A 20257-nucleotide genomic window follows, 5' to 3' on the forward strand; every position below is an offset into this window, starting at 1 on the left:
GTCAAGGTAACAAGGTAAGAAAAGCAATTTGCTTACATGCATAATAGCAAGACTTCACAATTGTTGAGTCTTCGCATTTAGTCAACCTTTTTTTAAAGTATGAATTTCATGTTTTTTTTTCTCTTTGGGGTCTACACATGGCCAGTATGGGGATGCCAAGAAGAGCGTTACTGTTTCTGATTTTGCAGCTCATTACAAAAGGATCAGGTATAATATTCTTTTTATTTTCATTTTATTTGGTTTGCTGTGCTCCCACGCTCAGTGACAGAAGAATAGAAGTTATTCGAAGCAAATTAACCAATTACAGTTATCAAAAATGTATAAAGGCATTCTTCCAGGAAACTTGGGGATTATCATTGTCATATTGCTTTTAAATACAGTACAGGTTAAGGCGAACATTACCATATTTTTTATGTACAGTTGTAAAACCTCAAATCATGCAAAATTCAAGCGTCAAGCTATATTTACCTTTTAACCACTGTCCAATTCCAAATTGTTTGACTGCTAAAATGTTCCAAGACTGGCCCAACTCCTAACTTTCAGCGAAATGCAGTTGACAAATTCATCATAGCCTCAGATTGTAGTTCACACAAAAATGTTCACTTCTTTTTAGTCAACTGAGTGGTCTTTTTTATGGATTATTGCAAAAATTGTAATTAAATGTTCATTACTCTTTTTAGGTTCAGTTGTTTCTATCTGCGAATTGTGCCATGAAGAAGCGATGTGCCAAGAGTCACACGAAAGAGGTGACTCCTTTACTGGCTCGTCCTGTGTGTGCAACGATGGCTTTGTAGGCGATGGTCTCACCTGTTACAATGCCGTAGCCTGTGCCGATGGCTCTTGTTGTAGTCAAGGTTACGAGTGGGCACCTGGCAGTGGCTGCGTGGACGCGGACGAGTGCTCGCTCGCTGAATCGCCTTGTGCGGCACCTCTGATTTGCCAAAACACACCTGGCACTTATGAATGCCTCGACCCTGCCGCACTTTCCAGATCGAGCATTTCCTCACAATCAGTCCGGTTCTCTTGTGGAAACACAGTGTGTCCAGCAGGCATGGACTGCATTGGAAATAGATGTGCTAACCCCTGTGAGACCTACCGCGTTCTGAATGATGACTGGCGATCGATAGAGCATGGAATGACCTCACCTGCAAAGTGTGACAAAACAGTTGAGTTTCAGGGATGGTATCGCTTATTTCTCGGACAAGACAGTGCACATATTCCTGAGGGTTGTGTGCATGGATTTAAGTGTGGAACCCATATCACCATGTCACTACAAGAACCACATCCCACAAACTCTGATGTAATTGTATCTCGTGCTATGTGTAATACCTGGAGTGAAGACTGCTGCCGTTTTTCCTCAAACCGCATCCATGTCAAGCTTTGCTCTGCAGCAGCTTCCAACTACTATGTCTACAAACTTGTGAAGCCATCTGTGTGTCATTGGGCATACTGTGCAGGTACAAAGATAATCTACTTTTAGTGGTCTGCTGGCGGAAACGTTTTGCGGAGTCATTCAGTCTAACAGAACTCTTTTGTTTTCAGCGGTGGATGAAACAAATGACTTGACAACACCTGAACCTGATGGTTCTGGAATGGAGCCAACAACAGCCATTTCTGTAACGATGACTCGTGTCACGAGAAGAACGACAGACATTCAATTGGGGGAACCCTCCAAGAAAAAAAAATTTTAAATTACAAAATTTTAGGGGAGACAGGGAATTATTGCCGAGGTAAGTCAAAACTTTTAAAAAAAAAAAATAATAAAAAATTTAAACTTTAAAAAAAAAATTTAAAAAATTTAATCAAAAGGAAAAAAAAATCTTCTGAATGCGGGGAAAAAAAAAATAAAAAAAAATCTCCTCCTGGGGGGCCAACGCCAAAAAAAAAAAAAAAACCAAAAGGAAAAACTTTTAAAAAACCTAACGGGTTATTGTATTTCTGTCAGGCAAAGGAAACACTCATAAATCTTGAAAATTTTACATTTTTTGGAAAAAAAGAAAGAGAGGGGGTTTCCACGGGAAAGGCTAAAAAACAAATTTAAAGAATTTTTTCAGGTAATTGGAAATAGAAAAAGAAGAGTTGGTTTTTTGTAAGGGCCCATAAAACCCAACTAAACAAAAAACTGAAGCCAGTGTTTCAGGTAAAACGGCCGTGCTTTAACCAATTACAGTTATCAAAAATGTATAAAGGCATTCTTCCAGGAAACTTGGGGATTATCATTGTCATATTGCTTTTAAATACAGTACAGGTTAAGGCGAACATTACCATATTTTTTATGTACAGTTGTAAAACCTCAAATCATGCAAAATTCAAGCGTCAAGCTATATTTACCTTTTAACCACTGTCCAATTCCAAATTGTTTGACTGCTAAAATGTTCCAAGACTGGCCCAACTCCTAACTTTCAGCGAAATGCAGTTGACAAATTCATCATAGCCTCAGATTGTAGTTCACACAAAAATGTTCACTTCTTTTTAGTCAACTGAGTGGTCTTTTTTATGGATTATTGCAAAAATTGTAATTAAATGTTCATTACTCTTTTTAGGTTCAGTTGTTTCTATCTGCGAATTGTGCCATGAAGAAGCGATGTGCCAAGAGTCACACGAAAGAGGCGACTCCTTTACTGGCTCGTCCTGTGTGTGCAACGATGGCTTTGTAGGCGATGGTCTCACCTGTTACAATGCCGTAGCCTGTGCCGATGGGTCTTGTTGTAGTCAAGGTTACGAGTGGGCACCTGGCAGTGGCTGCGTGGACGCGGACGAGTGCTCGCTCGCTGAATCGCCTTGTGCGGCACCTCTGATTTGCCAAAACACACCTGGCACTTATGAATGCCTCGACCCTGCCGCACTTTCCAGATCGAGCATTTCCTCACAATCAGTCCGGTTCTCTTGTGGAAACACAGTGTGTCCAGCAGGCATGGACTGCATTGGAAATAGATGTGCTGACCCCTGTGAGACCTACCGCGTTCTGAATGATGACTGGCGATCGATAGAGCATGGAATGACCTCACCTGCAAAGTGTGACAAAACAGTTGAGTTTCAGGGATGGTATCGCTTATTTCTCGGACAAGACAGTGCACATATTCCTGAGGGTTGTGTGCATGGATTTAAGTGTGGAACCCATATCACCATGTCACTACAAGAACCACATCCCACAAACTCTGATGTAATTGTATCTCGTGCTATGTGTAATACCTGGAGTGAAGACTGCTGCCGTTTTTCCTCAAACCGCATCCATGTCAAGCTTTGCTCTGCAGCAGCTTCCAACTACTATGTCTACAAACTTGTGAAGCCATCTGTGTGTCATTGGGCATACTGTGCAGGTACAAAGATAATCTACTTTTAGTGGTCTGCTGGCGGAAACGTTTTGCGGAGTCATTCAGTCTAACAGAACTCTTTTGTTTTCAGCGGTGGATGAAACAAATGACTTGACAACACCTGAACCTGATGGTTCTGGAATGGAGCCAACAACAGCCATTTCTGTAACGATGACTCGTGTCACGAGAAGAACGACAGACATTCACAGTAATTCAACAAGAACAACTACACCACCAACATCAACAAACACCGGTCCAGCATATTCTTCCTCAACAACACCTGCGGGACCAGTGGCTGAAGGGGACGTCCGTCTGGCGAATGGCGGAAACGGCTCCTGCTCCGGCAGAGTGGAAATCTTCCAACACGGCCAGTGGGGAACGGTGTGTGACGACATCTGGGACCTGAAGCACGCTCAAGTGGTGTGCAGACAGTTGGGCTGCGGTAGGGCCCTGGCGGCAACCCACAGGGCTCATTTCGGACAGGGCAGAGGGCCCATTTGGCTGGACAACGTCAGATGCACCGGAAGTGAAGTCAAGCTGGGACAGTGCAATCACCAAGGGATTGGGTTACACAACTGTGGCCACCACGAGGATGCTGGAGTGGTTTGTGAAGGTAAGAATTATAGACAGCAATTTCGATACGGTGCTGGGCTTTGACAAGAACACCAACGCCGGACGGATATCTTGAAGGTTGTTTCATTTGGCTCCACTTATGATTCAACAAGATTACATGGGGAAAAAAAATCATGTTCCAATTTGGTTAGTGTTCATGAACCACACTGTAAACATTTAGACACTGACCCCAAATGTGTCCTTGTAAAATTCACATGAAAAAGTATTTTATCCCAAAGTTACTCTTTTGTCTGTCTGTTGTGTTAGCTGCTTCGCCTGTGAGGCTGGTCAACTCTCACAACCGCTGTTCTGGAAGGGTTGAGGTCTACCATAACGGACAGTGGGGTACTGTGTGTGACGACATTTGGGACCTCACCAACGCCAACGTGGTGTGTCGACAGTTGGACTGCGGCAGAGCACGATCAGCACTGCACGGTGCAGCTTTTGGACAGGGCAGCGGACCCATCTGGTTGGATGATGTCCGTTGTTTTGGAAATGAAACCTCAATAACAAGCTGCCGACATCTTGGATTTGGGAGACACAACTGTGTTCACCGTGAGGATGCCGGTGTTGTTTGTGAAGGTAACTTCTTGTAGATTCAATTTGGCATAATTACACTGAAACGATGATATTAATGAGCCCATACATATTGTTTTTTTGGTTTAGAAGACCAACCTTCACTCAGACCTTCACACCTTATTTGTGGTTCTGACAAAATCCAAGTGGGCTTGGATTCAGTTAGCTTAACAAGTGCTGGTTACAACGCACTTTCTGGCAACCTGGCAGTCCGCAACTGTTCCCGGGTCAGGGTACAGAATGGCATTGTGTGGTACGAGGCCGACACTAAGGCAGATGCCTGTGGAAACACGTTGACGGTAAAAACGAAACAAGCAACAACAACAAAAAAACACTACACCTTAACACATCTATCTGATTGGTCTCTTGTTGTGCTGTCTTATGTGATGCTTTGGCAGTGGTTCTTAACCTTACTAGAGCTACCGAACTCAACCGGTTCATATTCACAATCACCAAACCCTTCATTAGTGAAAAACAAAAGTATACATTTATTCAAAAGAGAAAAAAAGTAAACACAATTAGTGTTTGAATAAAATAGAATGTTTTGAATTCTGCATAAAATGAAGCAGTGATAGCCAAGCAGGTGTGTGATAACTAGTTGACAGGTTGGGTGTGTCTTAACCTCCATGGAAAAGGCTCTGTAGAACCCCTGAGAGCGATTGATCAAACCCTGAGGGGTAAAAAAAACTGTGCTAAGGAATTTGAGGATCTTGTTTGGAATGCAAAGCTTCAGGAAATGATATGTTATGAGAACACTAAAAGAAGTACCTCAAGGTAATGGTCCTTGACTTGGTTTCGAAAATACTCACGGGTTTGAGCACAGTGATTCAACGATTCGAAGATACTATTTTTGTCAATCTTTTAAAATATTTATTTGTTTAGAGGGTAGCAATTATTGTTGGTTTTATTTTTTAGTGTAATTTTTTAGTTTTGTTTTCATCCATGCATAAGGACTGTCAAAAAACGTGGATTTCTCTATTCATGGGCTAGCCTGATGTTTATCATGGGCGAATCGCAGAGGGATGTGGTGTTGGTGGTGGGGGGAGGAGTGCTCTAGTCAGCTTCCAGGGATAAATCTCTTCACTTTGACAGATCTACCGAATTAATTCATTTTTCTTGTGTATGACGATAGAACACCAATGACAATCGTCTCTTGCTAATTTTCAATGAGTACTGCAACACACAAAAGTACTTAGCCAGACTGAGGTACTTGTTTTTCTTTTACTCTATCACCAATAACATGACTGTGATTGAATAACTTGTCTCATGAACATCTGTCTTTCAGACCAACCAGACACACGCCATCTACTCCAACAGTTTATTCATCTACCCCTTGAACAACGCATCCTTCTCTCTTGCTGTGAAACTTCCTTTCTCATGTGCTTATCCCCTGGACACAGACAGCAGGCTGAATGTCGCCGTCAGGCCATTCCTGGAGTGAGTAGTTATATAATATCTTTGGCAAACTTTTCAGTGAATTATTTTATTTTGCTCTAATTTAGGAAACTGTGATTTAATTTTAAAAAAAAACAACATTACAGCTGTACAGTTATTGCATGTCAAGTCATCACTTAAATTGGGAAATATATTGCTGGAAGTCCACTTGGACGGCTTTTAAGATAAATCAAAACAATTTCTGTTATAGCTATGATCAATACCTCTTGTAAAAAAATATATGCAGCGTATTGATGAATCAGCAAAGTTTTTGTGTGATAAAGATTTTTGTAAATAGGTTGTAGATTAATTGCAAAGAGAGACCGGAAACAAATTCCTTGTGTGTTCTACATACTTAGCAATAAAGATGATTCTGATTCTGAGACACTTACCTTGATTGATGGATGATATGTACTTATTTCTTGACAGTCTGGAAGGTGGTATTATTAAGTCGGGTGACAGACCCCGAGCCTCCATGGTCTTGTTCCGCAACTCCAATTACACAGAGCCTTATGCAACGGGAATAGTGGTCCTTCCGGTGGGCTCACCATTGTATGTGGGGGTCTCTGTGGACAGAAGAGACCCCAGCTTGGTACTCGTTTTGGAGGATTGCTTTGCTTCTCACTCCTCAAACCCTGAGACCACTGAGCGATACTCTCTCATCCACAACAAGTATACGTCGCCTTATTTGGAATGATGTTGGATTCGTGACAAAAAAGGATGGTAATGTTCCCTCGGTTGTTGTAGATGTCCTGCTGACCGGCAACAAGTGTCGGTGGTCGAGAGTGGCTCATCGCTTCGGGCTCGTTTTGCTGCCCTCTTCTTCCTGCCTCAGGGAGAATACAGAAATGTTTACCTCCACTGCAGCCTCAGCCTGTGTGATCGCAGGGGGCGCTCTTGCATTCCGGTCAGTAATATACTCTTTTCCATTTGATTCACAGCTTGGCAACCACTTGTCCATGATTTCTTATTATTTTTCACATGCTTCCACGGCACGCCGTGTAGCCTTGCACACGGAGGGTACGGCGTTCAGTCTCAGACTATGCAACGATGAAGCTACTCACCATTGGCCCAATCACCTGTAAGCCTACTCACTCAGATATCAGGAGATATGTTGACAAATTAAAATAGTTACAAAATGATATTTTCTTCCTCTTTCCTTTTTATCTTTAGGGGAGAAATCATCCGAGCAACATCCCGTCAAAGAATAAAACTGCTTGGCTGTTCAGTTATTATTCACCAACCACAGTTGCAAAAATGGTGAAATGTATTTTAGATAAATGACAAGGCATTGTATGATATTGTCAATCCAGATTATTACAATAAAAAACAAATGTTAAAGAAATCTTTCTGTCTTTGTTTTTTTCCATTAATAAAAAGACATTTTGAATATCCAATTCAGGTGAATGTGTGGAAAAAGCTTTCTGTTTGATAGTCATGGTAGCACATTCGTTTTTAGCATTTTCATTTTTATTTAATTTCATAAACAGAGATGTTCTTAATTGTAATTATGTTGTTCATTTTGGTTTACCATAATAAAATAATTTGATAAGTAATGTTTGCAGTGGAGTTTATTTTCTTATTCAGTTTTATGTCTATTACTTAATAAAATGCTCACTATCATGCTTTTGTTTGTTTTCTGTGCTGGGGGTAGGTATTCTTTTTGTGGTCATTGCTGCCAGAGGCCTCTTGGGGTCTCGAAACACCCATGAATATACTCACGTAAATAAATACATGTTACTGTCCTGACACACACGCACGTCACACTTAAATGTACTTACTGATGTTTGTAACTTTTGCATCTCAGTTGACGATAAACCATGCCCAATTATTGTCCTTTTGTATAATGTTATACTGACAGTATTCAACGCTCAGTGATATTTTCGACAGTGGCGTTTGATTGACACGTCAGAAGCCAATTAGATTGGCCTGCTGGGAGGGACAATTGAACAGCCAAGGGATCTCATTCGGGGAAGGGCTTTCCAGTGTTTGAGACCAATTTCCAGTCACTGGTAGACGTGTCCTACTCATAAAAAAGCTATTGACTTTTCTCACCGACAGCATGTCCAATAACAACGCCAGCAACAACTTAATCATCGCCCAGAGGGCAGTGAAGCAGCTCCGTTTGGAGGCCAGTATTCGTAGGATCAAGGTACCACTGGCCGACACGGACACACAAACGCCGAAAGAGCAACAAGCTAAGCGACTGCTGAATGGCGGAGACACACTGGTCGTCTATGGAATAAACAGCCGTCCACATTTCAGTTTTTACACGGGAGCGAGCAAAATATCGGGCTAAGGGAAGTTCACACACTGTCACTAGTTTCCACTTCGCCAAATGAGCGTGAAAACTTTGAAGCGGTAGTTCCGCGTTGACACAAGTTTGACAGTGCTGCAAAGTTACTTTGCATTCGCGACTAAAAACAAACAAACAAAACAGCCCTTCTAATCACATGAAAACTGTCGTGTTCCAGCATTTAGTGTAGCCTTGCGCAACAGTACACTTACTGTTGCACCGTTGCCTGCAAATAACAATCAGAAGGCCAGTTGTTGTGTGGAGGTTTTGCGGTTGACACGACGTCCGTGTGCGCCCGACCATGCTAACGTTGCGTGTGGCTTGCAGGTGTCTCAGGCTGCTGCCGAATTGAGGAACTTCTGTCTACAAAATGCATCCAAGGACCCGCTCCTTGTCGGTGTCCCCTCCAGTGATAATCCCTTTAGACCTCCAAAGTCCTGCTCGCTGTTCTGAGGTACACGCGCAGTGGCTAACTCATTATGGCATGCATGGATTAACAAGAATAAGAGAATAAGAATCGTCTCACAATGGATACACCCCCATTTTTATACACAGTTTTCGGTTAGTCTTCATTTTATAACTGAATCCAAAGATCTGAGGCGTCACATTCTCCTCACAGTAATAAAACTGGTCACGTTCTGAGAGATACGTAGATAGACAGACAAATTGTTTGTCACTATAATACACTGTGTGGCACAATGCAATAAATGGATTACGTTATAAGAACATTCATTTCTTCCATGTGTATTAGATTAGAGACAGTTTTGTATGATTCTTCAGTGACCAACTGTCAGTATGTTAACCTCTTTGTGATGAATACATCGATGGATGATCATCTACCTCTCAGTGCCTTTTCTATCTTTTTTTCCCTTTGTCATTCATCCGATTCAGTGATGGACTGACAGCCATTGATTTAATGCCCGTCCCTGAAAATGACCATAGTCAACTTGTACAGAGGCAACACGGTAGATTCAGGAAACTGTGATTTTAACGTTTTCTCCTTTTTTTTCCTTCCTTCTTTGTAGCATGGCAAGACAAATGAAGAATTTCTTAATTTGTAAAACGACGCCTCTCTTCAATTTTACTTAATGAAGCTATAGATCTACTAGCAGCTCCCTCCTGGACCTCATGATGAATGGTTTTGTGAGCGGTATTGACCCATTTGTTTGCCAAAACACTTCACATCAGTCACATTCATGCTGCACCAAACTTGTGGAGTCCAAAAATGGTCAAGAAATCACACCAACATTCCTAATGCGTATCAAGTATTTGTTTTGTTTTGCTCAACTTTTGCTGTCCAAATTAATAATATTTTATATTTAGAGCCATAGATAAAGAGGGATATTAATTTAAAATGTAGTGCTGTTATATCATATAGGATACTTTACACAAAGACTACAAAAATGCATACAATTGAACTTGTTGACATGAGAGTATTTATAAGGCTTGATCTACTTTTTAGATATTTACTGCTATGATTTAGTCCTCGCTGTTGCAAAACACTACTACATGGTACCGACCAATATTTTTTAATAGCTTATTGGTGTTGCTTTTAGCTTGTGCTCTGTTAGCATCTTTAAAACATGCCTTAATTAAACTATTGAAATATTGACTTCTTGTATATCCCTTTATATATGCAAATGGTCAAACAGCAGCTATTTCATATCCAAATGTTCCTGATAAATAATTGTTTGCTGAGGTGAACTGTTGCATGACCTGTTTTCCTCAATGGAATGACAGCTATGCAACTATATATATATATATATATGACCCTTTACTACTGTTATGATGTATTTTCCCTTGATCTTGCTACTGTGAGCAACATTTTTAGAAATTAAATGTCTTTTTCGCACACTGACAATTTGCTTTTTTTTGGTTCCTGGACGCCATTTGTAACCTTTGATGTCAGTGTCATTGAAACAAAAATCGCCTTTTAAAGGTGGTTTGCATGAAAATCCTTTGCGTGTGAAACCTTGTTTTTTTTAATTGAGGTTAGAAACCAAACCCCAGTGACCCCACTTTGCTTGTGGCGACTTGCTTTTTTTTAACCACTTCAAATTTGCCTTTCATAATTGAATTGGCTCAGATAGTTTCTACAACTATCCCTTGACACATGGGAGTGGCCAAAGACTTTTCAGCAGGTGTCGGTAACCTAAGGCTCGCGAGCCGTATGTGGTTCTTTTGATGATTGCATCTGGCTCGCCGATAAAACTAAATACATATTCTCGCTTTTTCACTGTTCATTTCCTGTTTGGGCAGCAGTTGGCGGAAAGTGCAATTTTGATCGGATGGTACTGACCTATGGCTGTTGATGTCGAAACAGGTAAACGCCCCCTTTTAAATAAGCCTGACGAGTAAAATAAATGGAGTATTCACATTTGTGCCGTGATTCTAATTTGCAATGAAACAATACCATCGATGAAACAGTTGAATATCAGTGGCATTTTGACAAGCCCCAGGCTAACGTTAGCATCAATGTGAGAGACAGCAGAAAGCAATCGTGCAAGCTAATGAGCAGTGTGCAGGCTCGCCAGCAGTAGCTTTGCCAATGAACCCGGCAAGTTGACTTTCATTCCGATCGTTTGACTGGATTTTTTTTTACCAATTATGAGGAACAGAAAACTATTCATATCAATGGTGAGTATTATCACAAAGTTATATATTCTCACATTTTCTTGAAATCGCGCATGTGTGTGTGTGTGGCTCTCACTGAAAAACATTTCAAAATATTTTAGTTTTATGGCTCTCTTAGTCAAAAAGGTTCCCGACCCCTGCCTTTACAGAGTCATTTCAAGTCTGTCTGCTCATCTTCTTGCCCCCTAAACCAGTTTTTCTGAACCTGGGTTTTGGTGAATTGGTCTCAGGGGTTCAACAAAGAAACTCCCAACAACAAAAACAATCATAAGGTTCAATGACATCCCAACATTGGCCATCAGCAGGGTTTGTGTACACCAGAAGCCCCTGGGGTGAACTGAGGTGAACCACGTGGCTGGCTGGCAATGCAACATTTCAAAGGCTCAGAAGGTTTCATCGACTGTGCTGAGGCTCCAAAGCGTGTGCCGAGGAAAGAGGTGAAACAATTTGTGATGCGCGATTCAAGGTGTGGGTTGATTTCGCTTGTGGCCACGCCCAAAGCCTCGGAACGCATGTGGCTTCGCGCAATGCCTCGCGAGATGGTATTTCACGTCATCATCCACTTGAAGATTAGAAATAAAATGGTCAGTGAGCTCACATGTGGCACTTCGCACGCATCTTCAATCGGATTTGTTCTTCATTGGACGCACCGTTCACAACGAAAAACAAGCAAACATCCCCTGACTGGGATCATTTTAAGCAGATCTCTTCTAAAATGGTACAAATTACGATAACCAGTGTGAATATATAATAATACATTTTATTTCTAAGCACCTTTGAACTCTCAAGGACACTTTACAGTCACGTGATATGTTTTCTTCCTGTGGGTGAGCAACGGCAGCCATTAGCGCCATAACGTAAACTACTGTGACAACACGGTGTATCCCTCGTTTTAATGTGTACTTGCTGATATTTTAAATATTTTCTTTGTTCTAAAGAACTTAGGTACCAACAGAACACATTTCCCTCAATAAAAATGAATGAAAGGTGTGTCATGTTCCTTGTTTGTGTGTCAATGTCTAGCAAAGCAATTTCTTAACACGCGCATCCATTCATGTCACAACTCCCTATTTTTATGTAACAGGATTAGGGTTAGCAAAGAAAAACAGTTGGCACGATTCTCAGACTTTATTCTCAGAATCCTGACAATCTCACAATTATGGCTTTAAAGTGAGGACTCTCACTTTAAAGTGTGAATTCTGAGATAAAAGTGAGAGTCCTGCCGTCTTTATTGTATTTTCTTTGGTCAATCCATGGTAGCATTTTAATCACTCTCTCAGTCATGACATTTATTTTCCACATGGTGGCGCAGTGGGGAAAAAAAGAGGCCTCATGATACAATGGCCAAATAGCAAACCATTCGGATGGAAAGCCTCATTGCTTCATTACGCCCCATTTTGCCATCACTAATTTCATCTACCCATCAATACATCTCAGGTCGGCTTTGAAAGCGGTTGAGGCTTTGACGTCATTAGTTGAGGGCTGAATTAGCAGCCACCAGTCAACAGTCGTCACCAAAATGGAAACACCTGCACAGACCAACAGCAGACACAAACCGAAAACTCCAGCGACCTCGCTCATAACAACAGGATTGTTGTCCTTCCCAGTTTTCATATGATATTTATTGCTTCATCGCATTTGTTCAGTATCCTCCTGTCTGGTTTTTGTTGTTGTTACCTGCTACGTAATTTGTACAGCTGCCTCTGGCTACACTCATCACAGGAAGTTGTTCTCATAAAGGTAAAACAATCTAATTCAAGCGATCTCATCTTCTTTTTTTGATGTCTGTATTTTTTCTCCAAATATATAATTATTACTGACAACCACATATTTAGAGGTGTCATTTTGTCTCAAAGACTTAAGCAGAATTTAACTTGTTTCAGTGTTGATGCTGTATGGCTTCAAGGTTTGCCAAAACAAGAGCTGGAAAGAAGCATGAGTTTTCAGGTAAAAAGTGTGAAAATTAAATAAAATGTAATAAAATACACAAGGGCATCTTTTATTTGTTTGTGGGTTTTAAAAATATATTTTAAATGGATTATTTCACTATTTGTCATTATTCATTCAATTTATTTTGGCCTTGCCCTTCCAAAATGCATCATGAAATAATTTTATCTGACAATCTAACCCATTAAATTCAGTAGGCGGGAATTTTGTGGGACTCTTACTGATTCAGTCCCAATCAAATTGTTTCTTCCATTTTAAGAAACTCAATTCTACAACTCATTTCGTGATGAAAACTCTATATTTTGCTACTTGACAATGCATTTTTGATACGTTTCATAGAAAGATGAATGTTTTCTACATAACCCCTGGCACAAATGGGCTGCTGGCTAGCTTCAGGCGGAGGTTGTGTTGAAGTCAGTTGATGAACTTCCGTGTTGAAAGGCTCTCTGAAAAGTCGCAAAGTACATCAAATTTGTTAAATTATTATTGTCAAAATGTGACATTCTTTCAGGTTCATCGTTGAGAGATCTCAGTCCTCGGTGTAATATCACTCAAAGCATCCCCTCATGTGAATATCGTGATCAAGCCGATTCTCTCAGCGTGAGTAATTCAATACCGTCGTGTATGGTGAAGGATTTTGATCTTGCTCAGCAAAATCTTTTCCTGCAGGAGCAACTTAAAGAAATGGATAAGCATGTGGCCAGACTTCAAGACATGCTGAAGTGTGAACGGACAAAAGTAAGATGTATTTTTTGAGAGCCATTGGCCAGCGTTCTGAGTTCAGTCGCATTTTAGATGCTGTACCCAGTGAATATCCCCAGTGTGGGTTTTACTTCATCTTCATTTTTGACTCAACGTTTTGTCAGAGTGCCCGATTGCAGCAAAGGGTCAACCAGCACGAAGCAGAGCTGAGACGCAGAGAGCAGCAAATGAACAGAATGAAAGAACGCCTTACTCAGTTGTCTGACAGAAACAAGGAAAAGGGACCTTGTGAGATTAGCACAATCCAATTGGAGTTTGTGAAATGCATGTCAAATATTTGTTATTATTTGCTGTGAAGCCATTGAGGTACTGAACTTTCCACCGGGGGGTCGAGGCAAAAATGTGAAGTCAATCAAGTCACCCCAGTCCACTGCAAAGTAAACTTTATTCTGATCATTTTTACTGTTTGGTCCAGAATTGCTTTTAATTTTGATGTGCATTTCTTCTTCCTTTGTGTAGGCGAGAGGAGGCAGCACTGTATCTGATGTTGGAGCGCAGAGAAGCCGAGCTCCGGGAAGCAATGAAGCTGCGACACAGCCTCACCACCTTACTACATGCTATCAGAGTTGATATGGAGCAAGTTAGGAAAAAAAAATGTACAATTTGACCAATTTGTCGTGTCTACTGTAGCCTTCTCAAGTTAAGCCCCAAACAGCCATCATTTGAAAACACTTTTGATACTAGTCTTGATTTTTACCATCCAGTGTATGTCTTGAATATTGAAGGCATTTGTGGATGTGTAGGTCTGCTTTTAAAGGGACTTAAATGAATGTGTATGTTACCACAATTTTCTCATTTGATCTCCTTTTAGACTCTGTCAAACTCTGAGGACGTTGTGGTCAGATCCCCAAATGAAGACAAAAGGCTAATTCAAGTGGAGGCGGAGCTGGGTGACCATCTGACAGGAGGTGTAGTTCAGAGTTGGAAATGTGTGCAGCGAAAGCTGGTTGACCTTCGAGGTGAGGGTGGAAAAACTGAAGAAACTTTAAAGTGACTTTGTCGCACGGTCTTGTGCCTCAACACAGACTGATCAGCCCACAAAACTGACAAAAAATACTCTTTCCTCACATAATTTATGAGAAACCCTCTGATTGCCATCTTTCTATTTTTGTGCAGGCCTCACGGGCGAAGGAACTGACCATGACAAACTCTTGGCTCAGTTTCAAATGGAACTAAAAGAGAGTCAACAAATTGTCAAACAACAACAACAAATGCTGCAGGTTTTATTTTAAATGTAGATTTTTTTACACATAATCAAAATGTTTTCGATTTGCGCACATTTTGATTTAGTTTTTTTTCCTCCAGGACTGCCTTTTATCATCCCTCCCATCTGAGCTCACTGATTCTTATTTTTTGGAAGAATGGGAGCGTCTCCAAATGCAGAGGGCGGAGTTTAAACAACAGAGACGGACATTCGAAAGGGAGAGACAGTCCTTCACTGAGGCCGCCATACGCTTAAGTCGGGAGGTGAGAATGTTCCAACTCTACAAAAAAAGTCTGTTTGTATGCAAACTCACATTTTTTTGTGTCAGCAGCGTCTGGACTTTGAGAATGAGAAGGGCTCTCTATTGAAGCAGCAGTATTTACGTGATACCTCCTGTAGTATGAGAGCATCAAATGACAAAACTGACTGCACACTCGGTAAGTAGAAAGCTGTGCAGTACCGCCGCAGTCCCCACCCACCGGTCCGCAGATCATTTGGTCACAGAAAAATAAATGACTTGCCTTACCTCCGTTTTATGGATGTCGGACATTTTATTTTGAAAAATGACGGATCCTCTGTTACAGTGGTGTCAAAGTCAAGGCCCGGGGGCCAAATCCGGCTCGCCACATCATTTTTTTTGGCCCGCGAAAGCAACTCAAACTTGTGAAATTCCATGATGCTTGCTAAAATCCTAACCAAAATTCCACATTTTTGGATGTAAACCACAATAACAGTCATTATGCTTCAGATTTGAAAACAAGTTATTCATTAATTTGTTGTGCGCTTTTTATGTAATATGTGGAGGGGATTCAAAATTCTAATGGCTTCCCCAAATTCATGAGAGGAAACCATAACTACAATGTGGGCCGCGGCAAAAAATAACTTTGACACCCCTGCTCTGTTACATCATTCATGTGTATATACATCTATAACATGTACGGGTTACATCATACATGTTAAATTATAGAGTGACATACGTATAGTATGCGATAATATATGTATGTCACTCTTGACACAGGTGAAGCTGCATTTCTCGCTCACAATATAGGTTACCACTGAAATGAAATCCAAGATTTAGTAAAATTAGTACAAATAAATAAATAGCCTTTTTTTAGAAAATTTCAATGCGAAGTGGAAAGGCTCTAACCAGGAGAAGAAAGAGGAGCCTCCGACTTTCAAGAAAAAATAGGCTACATTTAATTGACAGTACGTATAAGGAGTCCTACTGAAAATATGTAATTATCTCAATGGAAGATTCACGCATGCCAAGCCCACTCAGCATAACATGCGCCAGTTGTAGTTTTCATGCACTTTGTATTTGCAGCATACCTTATTTTGAAGGTATATTAAAACGTTACCGTAATGACCAGAGTGTGTTCTGGATAAGTAGGACGTTCCTCTTGTCATGATTTGTGTTTTGATAATACCACAGTTCATTCAGGTCATATCATATTATTTTGTTGTGTTTTCCAGTGACACCTGAAAGGCCGGTGCCTCAAAATATTGTCTGACATTAAATCGGTCCATGGGGCAAAAAGGTTGGGAACCGCTGCAGTACAGGACCGTTTTTTGGGGGGTGTAAATTCTTAACTACGCACCCTTTCCCTGTTGAATGCTTGTGGTAACAAAGTGGGGGTTACACTTTTTGTCAGAGATATTTGGTCAGACACTCTGAACAAAGGCTCGGACCCAGGAAGTTTGTCTTTTACTGCCGGCAGGGTACGTAGCCATTCATGACCGACGCCCAAATTCTGCAGCCCTCTGCCGAGCTATTTATTGAGAGTATATGCAAATTTAAGTGATACATTAGTAAAACATAGTTTTCTTGATTTGAATACCACACCCCTGGACGTCCCAAGCACCAACAGCTATAAACAATAGAACATAGGCATTTTAATTAGTTGTCTTTCCGTGAACCAATATATTTGTAACCTAGCTAATGACCTCGAGTAGTGAAGGAGTAACAAGTCCTAAATTACTCCTGTGAATGAGTTGACCAAGTACTATATTATGTCCAAGGCCAGATCTCCTCCATGAAGACGACAGGTTAACAGGATGTGTCTGTTCACCTCAGATTGACTCCAGGTTTTCTGTGCTTTCATGGTGGGCCTTTTGTTCGGCGGCCAACTAAGCATGGGACTTTTAAATATGATAACTTCTTATTCTGTCTATTCGCTATCACTTTTTCTCTCAGGTTTGGAGCTGGCTAGCATATCTGGCTGTGTTCCCATGTCTCCATCTTCCAGCAAATCCAGCCCCCTGACTGTTTCAGAGAGTCATTTGGGAAGAGTCAGAGTTATAACACCCACTACTCCAGAGCTCTATGCTGCCCTGAGTTTGTCTTACAACCGCAGGTCAGCCAAGTACATTTTAACTAATACTTGAAGTGGGTATCAGATCCATTGTAGGTGGGTTGTGGACAGTTAGGAAAAGTATAGTATAAGTGCCAATCAATAGAAAAAAATCTCGGTGCAAATGCAATTTCCAGTTTATAATTTTTGCAGATGTGCAAGGACACTCACATTTATGAATACCAATTAGTAATTTCTAATTTGCCAGTTTTTTTTTCACTTGATACACGTGCGCTCATATTTTTGAATGCACACTATATTTTGTAAAGATTATCTTTAACATGAATACAATCTAGTCTTTACATTTGTCTTAATCTCCTTTAAGCTGTTTAATTTAATAAAACTAAGACCAAAACATATACCTGGAGTGGTAAAGAAACTGGGTTGTGGCAAAATCCATTGAGGCAAAGCTGCAAAGTTCTGCAGAGGAATTTCTAAAACATTAACCTGGGGGGAGGGGGGGGGGTATTTAAACTACACATGTCAACCTCGAGGGCCACCATCCAGCACATTCTTATGTTTCCCTCCTCTAAGATACCGATTACAAATCTTCAGGTTCCCGAACGGGCTCCTTTGGTGCTTGATCTTATCTGAATCAAATGTGTTGAAGGAGGGAAACATCAACAACATGCAGAATAACTGCTTTTGGGAACTGGAATTGGACAAATGAGATTCCAATGAAGCGTTTGACATGGGCAATTATATTTTACTTAGTCATTCATTGCACAGATGGTTTTCTCTGAAATCGTTTTACAGTACAAGTATATGGTTCTCAAATAATGTATTTTGTGTACATTTCAAAACATGGTTAATCAGAATGTCCCCAATAGTCTTGATTATGGCTCAATTAACCATCATACACTGTAATATCATATGGAGATGTACATATCTTTCCAACCTTTAAAAGCTTTTTCTTTTCAAAAATATTTTGAATAGCTACTTTTGGTGATTGTGCTGCTCCGTGTCCCTCTTGAAAAGGCTTAATCTGTGATGTATTTCCAAATCCGTACAAGTTTTATCTGTGTGCCCACGTTTCTCTGCAGTCTTGCCGTTCGAGTCATGTTTGCAACCCCAAAACAAGATATTCTAATTAGTTATAGCGCTCTATGTTTCAGTCAGTTCACAAAACAAATGGCACGCTTGCAAAACAATACTGTATTGTACACTCATGAAGTTCCATGCCTAAAAAATGTGTTTCATGTTCTGTCTCCAGAGCCAAAGATGGGGCAATCCACTCAGAGAGTTGTTACTGTGGAACAGATGGGATATATCCAGCTGCACCTTTGGATCATTCATTTTGAGACAACAGAATTCCAAAGCCATTTTAAAAACATGCACATTCTTTGAATAATAAACGTTAAGTATTTTAGTGATCTCTTCGTTTTATTTAAAAAAAAATGGACACAAAGTATATGGTCGTTTTACATTATGAAATACAGCTAAATAGTCAGGGTGCAATGCATTTCCTCTGCCAGTGCACAGAGAAATAATCCAACAGATATTTCTTCTCTTCAGAGGAATCGCGGGTGTCAAATTATGACAATAATCATTTTTATAACAATCGTTTTTAATTGTTTTTTAATGAGGGTCAAATATCGCCCATGAAAGAAGTGGCTTATTTAAGGTTGAATTAAGGCTGACATCAGAACCTGATCTGGCCCAGCATCCGGCCCGAGTAGGGCCAGATCTGGTAATTGAATGTCGCTCTAATATATACGGGCCTTATGCGATCGCATTGTGGTTGCCGGACCGGGCCACTTCAGGACAATCATTCGTATGTGGACAGAGTGCGTTGCATTTTGTGTGTGTGTGTGTGTGTGTGTGTGTGTGTGTGTGTGTGTGTGTGTGTGTGTGTGTGTGTGTGTGTGTGTGTGTGTGGTGGGGGGGGCTGTCCTTTACAGCCTCCCAAGTGTACTTTCAATCAGCCATAAATTGCACTTTTGCAAATGCGCGCGTTTCGTGCATTGATTATTTAGAATGTGCAATTCTGTAGAGGAGGAGAATTCTGTAATGACCCAAGTCACACCAGTCTGCTTTAAGGTTGATTCGTGTATAAATGATAATTGAGATGGCACTCAAAAGATGACAAACGTCACATGAAGATGCTCAAAACGTTTGATCTCAAGTGGCTGTGCAAATCCTATTGCAAACTATTCTTTCATTAGTGTGTATGAGGGGCGACTTGTAGTGGGCGGGGCTAGTGCAACGAGTTGACCCTTTACAGGCGTCGCCACCTACACTCAATTAAGAATCAAAGCCGGGCGCAAGCCACCGCGCGCCATTGTTTTTTTTTTCTTTTTTGGTTGTTTGTTTTTTGTTCGGTTTGAAGCCAAATAAACACCCACGCGACCGCAGAAGAATAATTTCAGTCTGAAAACGCCTTAATGACCAGTATGTTGTGGGAGCTCTCCTTTATGGAATCGAACAGAAAAACTTTTCAGCCCTGGAAAGACTACATGGGTCTGTCGGATCTAATCAGACGAACCCCGAATCGGAATACCATCACCCGTGATCGCTCTGTGGCCGCTGAAGATCCCCATTCCGATTTCGAAGTTGACGCGGCTTTGAATTCTCTGAGCCGTAACGAAGTCGCCGAAAAAGTCGACTCTGGGGACGGTCATGTTTCAGCTTTACGCGTTGGTTGTATAAACCGAAGATTCTCCGAGCAACAGCAATCTTCCGGCCAATGGGACCGATTGACAGTTCCTACAGTTTCTACTTCTGCTCATCCGCCAATACAATATTTTTTGGAAGGAATGGCAAGCGGTCCGCAGCATCACAGCAATGCTGCCCTTCAGCACACAGCCGAGCCTAAATCTGGGAAAGGAATGAGCAGGAGTTGCAGTTTTTGTAAACGCAACGGCGAGACTGAATTGGTCTATAATTCTCACTGGCTAAGGAATCTCGCCGGAGAGGTACTGTGCCCGTATCTGCGCCAGTACGTGTGCCCTCTGTGTGGCGCCACCGGCGGCAAGGCCCACACCAAACGATATTGCCCACAGATTGACAGCGTCTACACTTCTGTTTACATCCGCTCTGACGCTGAAGCTCCACGACGAGGCTTTCGCCCGGCTGCACCACGGAAAGTTGACTTTTAATTGCCATTGACTGTGAACTGCGTGTGTTT

At 41.2% G+C, this 20257-nt stretch overlaps 4 protein-coding genes across 4 annotated transcripts; all 4 read left to right on the forward strand.

Annotated features, from left to right (window-relative positions):
* LOC148892662 (uncharacterized) lies at window positions 1-7281 on the forward strand. Its single transcript, XM_089005812.1, has 11 exons — window positions 1-14; window positions 146-207; window positions 2544-3320; window positions 3406-3927; window positions 4194-4508; window positions 4593-4801; window positions 5788-5939; window positions 6366-6608; window positions 6684-6843; window positions 6942-7017; window positions 7110-7281. The coding sequence occupies exons 2-11, from the start codon at window positions 147-149 to the stop codon at window positions 7145-7147; spliced, it is 2553 nt and encodes an 850-aa protein (XP_088861938.1). The 5' UTR covers window positions 1-14; window position 146; the 3' UTR covers window positions 7148-7281.
* Window positions 7282-7911: 630 nt separating this feature from the next.
* Window positions 7912-10093, forward strand: LOC148892663 (guanine nucleotide-binding protein G(I)/G(S)/G(O) subunit gamma-10). The gene is made up of 3 exons (XM_089005486.1): window positions 7912-8088; window positions 8560-8686; window positions 9258-10093. The coding sequence occupies exons 1-2, from the start codon at window positions 7999-8001 to the stop codon at window positions 8683-8685; spliced, it is 216 nt and encodes a 71-aa protein (XP_088861612.1). The 5' UTR covers window positions 7912-7998; the 3' UTR covers window position 8686; window positions 9258-10093.
* Window positions 10094-10239: 146 nt separating this feature from the next.
* On the forward strand, window positions 10240-18529 carry LOC148892664 (afadin- and alpha-actinin-binding protein). Its single transcript, XM_089005487.1, has 12 exons — window positions 10240-12813; window positions 13325-13413; window positions 13483-13551; window positions 13680-13803; window positions 13874-13952; window positions 14035-14155; window positions 14387-14534; window positions 14692-14795; window positions 14881-15042; window positions 15111-15216; window positions 16974-17133; window positions 18344-18529. Exons 1-12 carry the CDS (start codon window positions 12762-12764, stop codon window positions 18429-18431), a joined length of 1302 nt encoding a protein of 433 aa, XP_088861613.1. The 5' UTR covers window positions 10240-12761; the 3' UTR covers window positions 18432-18529.
* Window positions 18530-19514: 985 nt separating this feature from the next.
* Window positions 19515-20229, forward strand: nanos3 (nanos homolog 3). The gene has a single exon (XM_089005485.1). The coding sequence runs from the start codon at window positions 19515-19517 to the stop codon at window positions 20226-20228; it is 714 nt and encodes a 237-aa protein (XP_088861611.1). The 3' UTR covers window position 20229.
* Window positions 20230-20257: the final 28 nt, after the last annotated feature.

Source organism: Hippocampus bargibanti, linkage group LG10 (genome assembly GCF_051943395.1).
Source record: "Hippocampus bargibanti isolate YZ-2025 linkage group LG10, ASM5194339v1, whole genome shotgun sequence".
Taxonomy (NCBI): Eukaryota; Metazoa; Chordata; class Actinopteri; order Syngnathiformes; family Syngnathidae; genus Hippocampus; species Hippocampus bargibanti.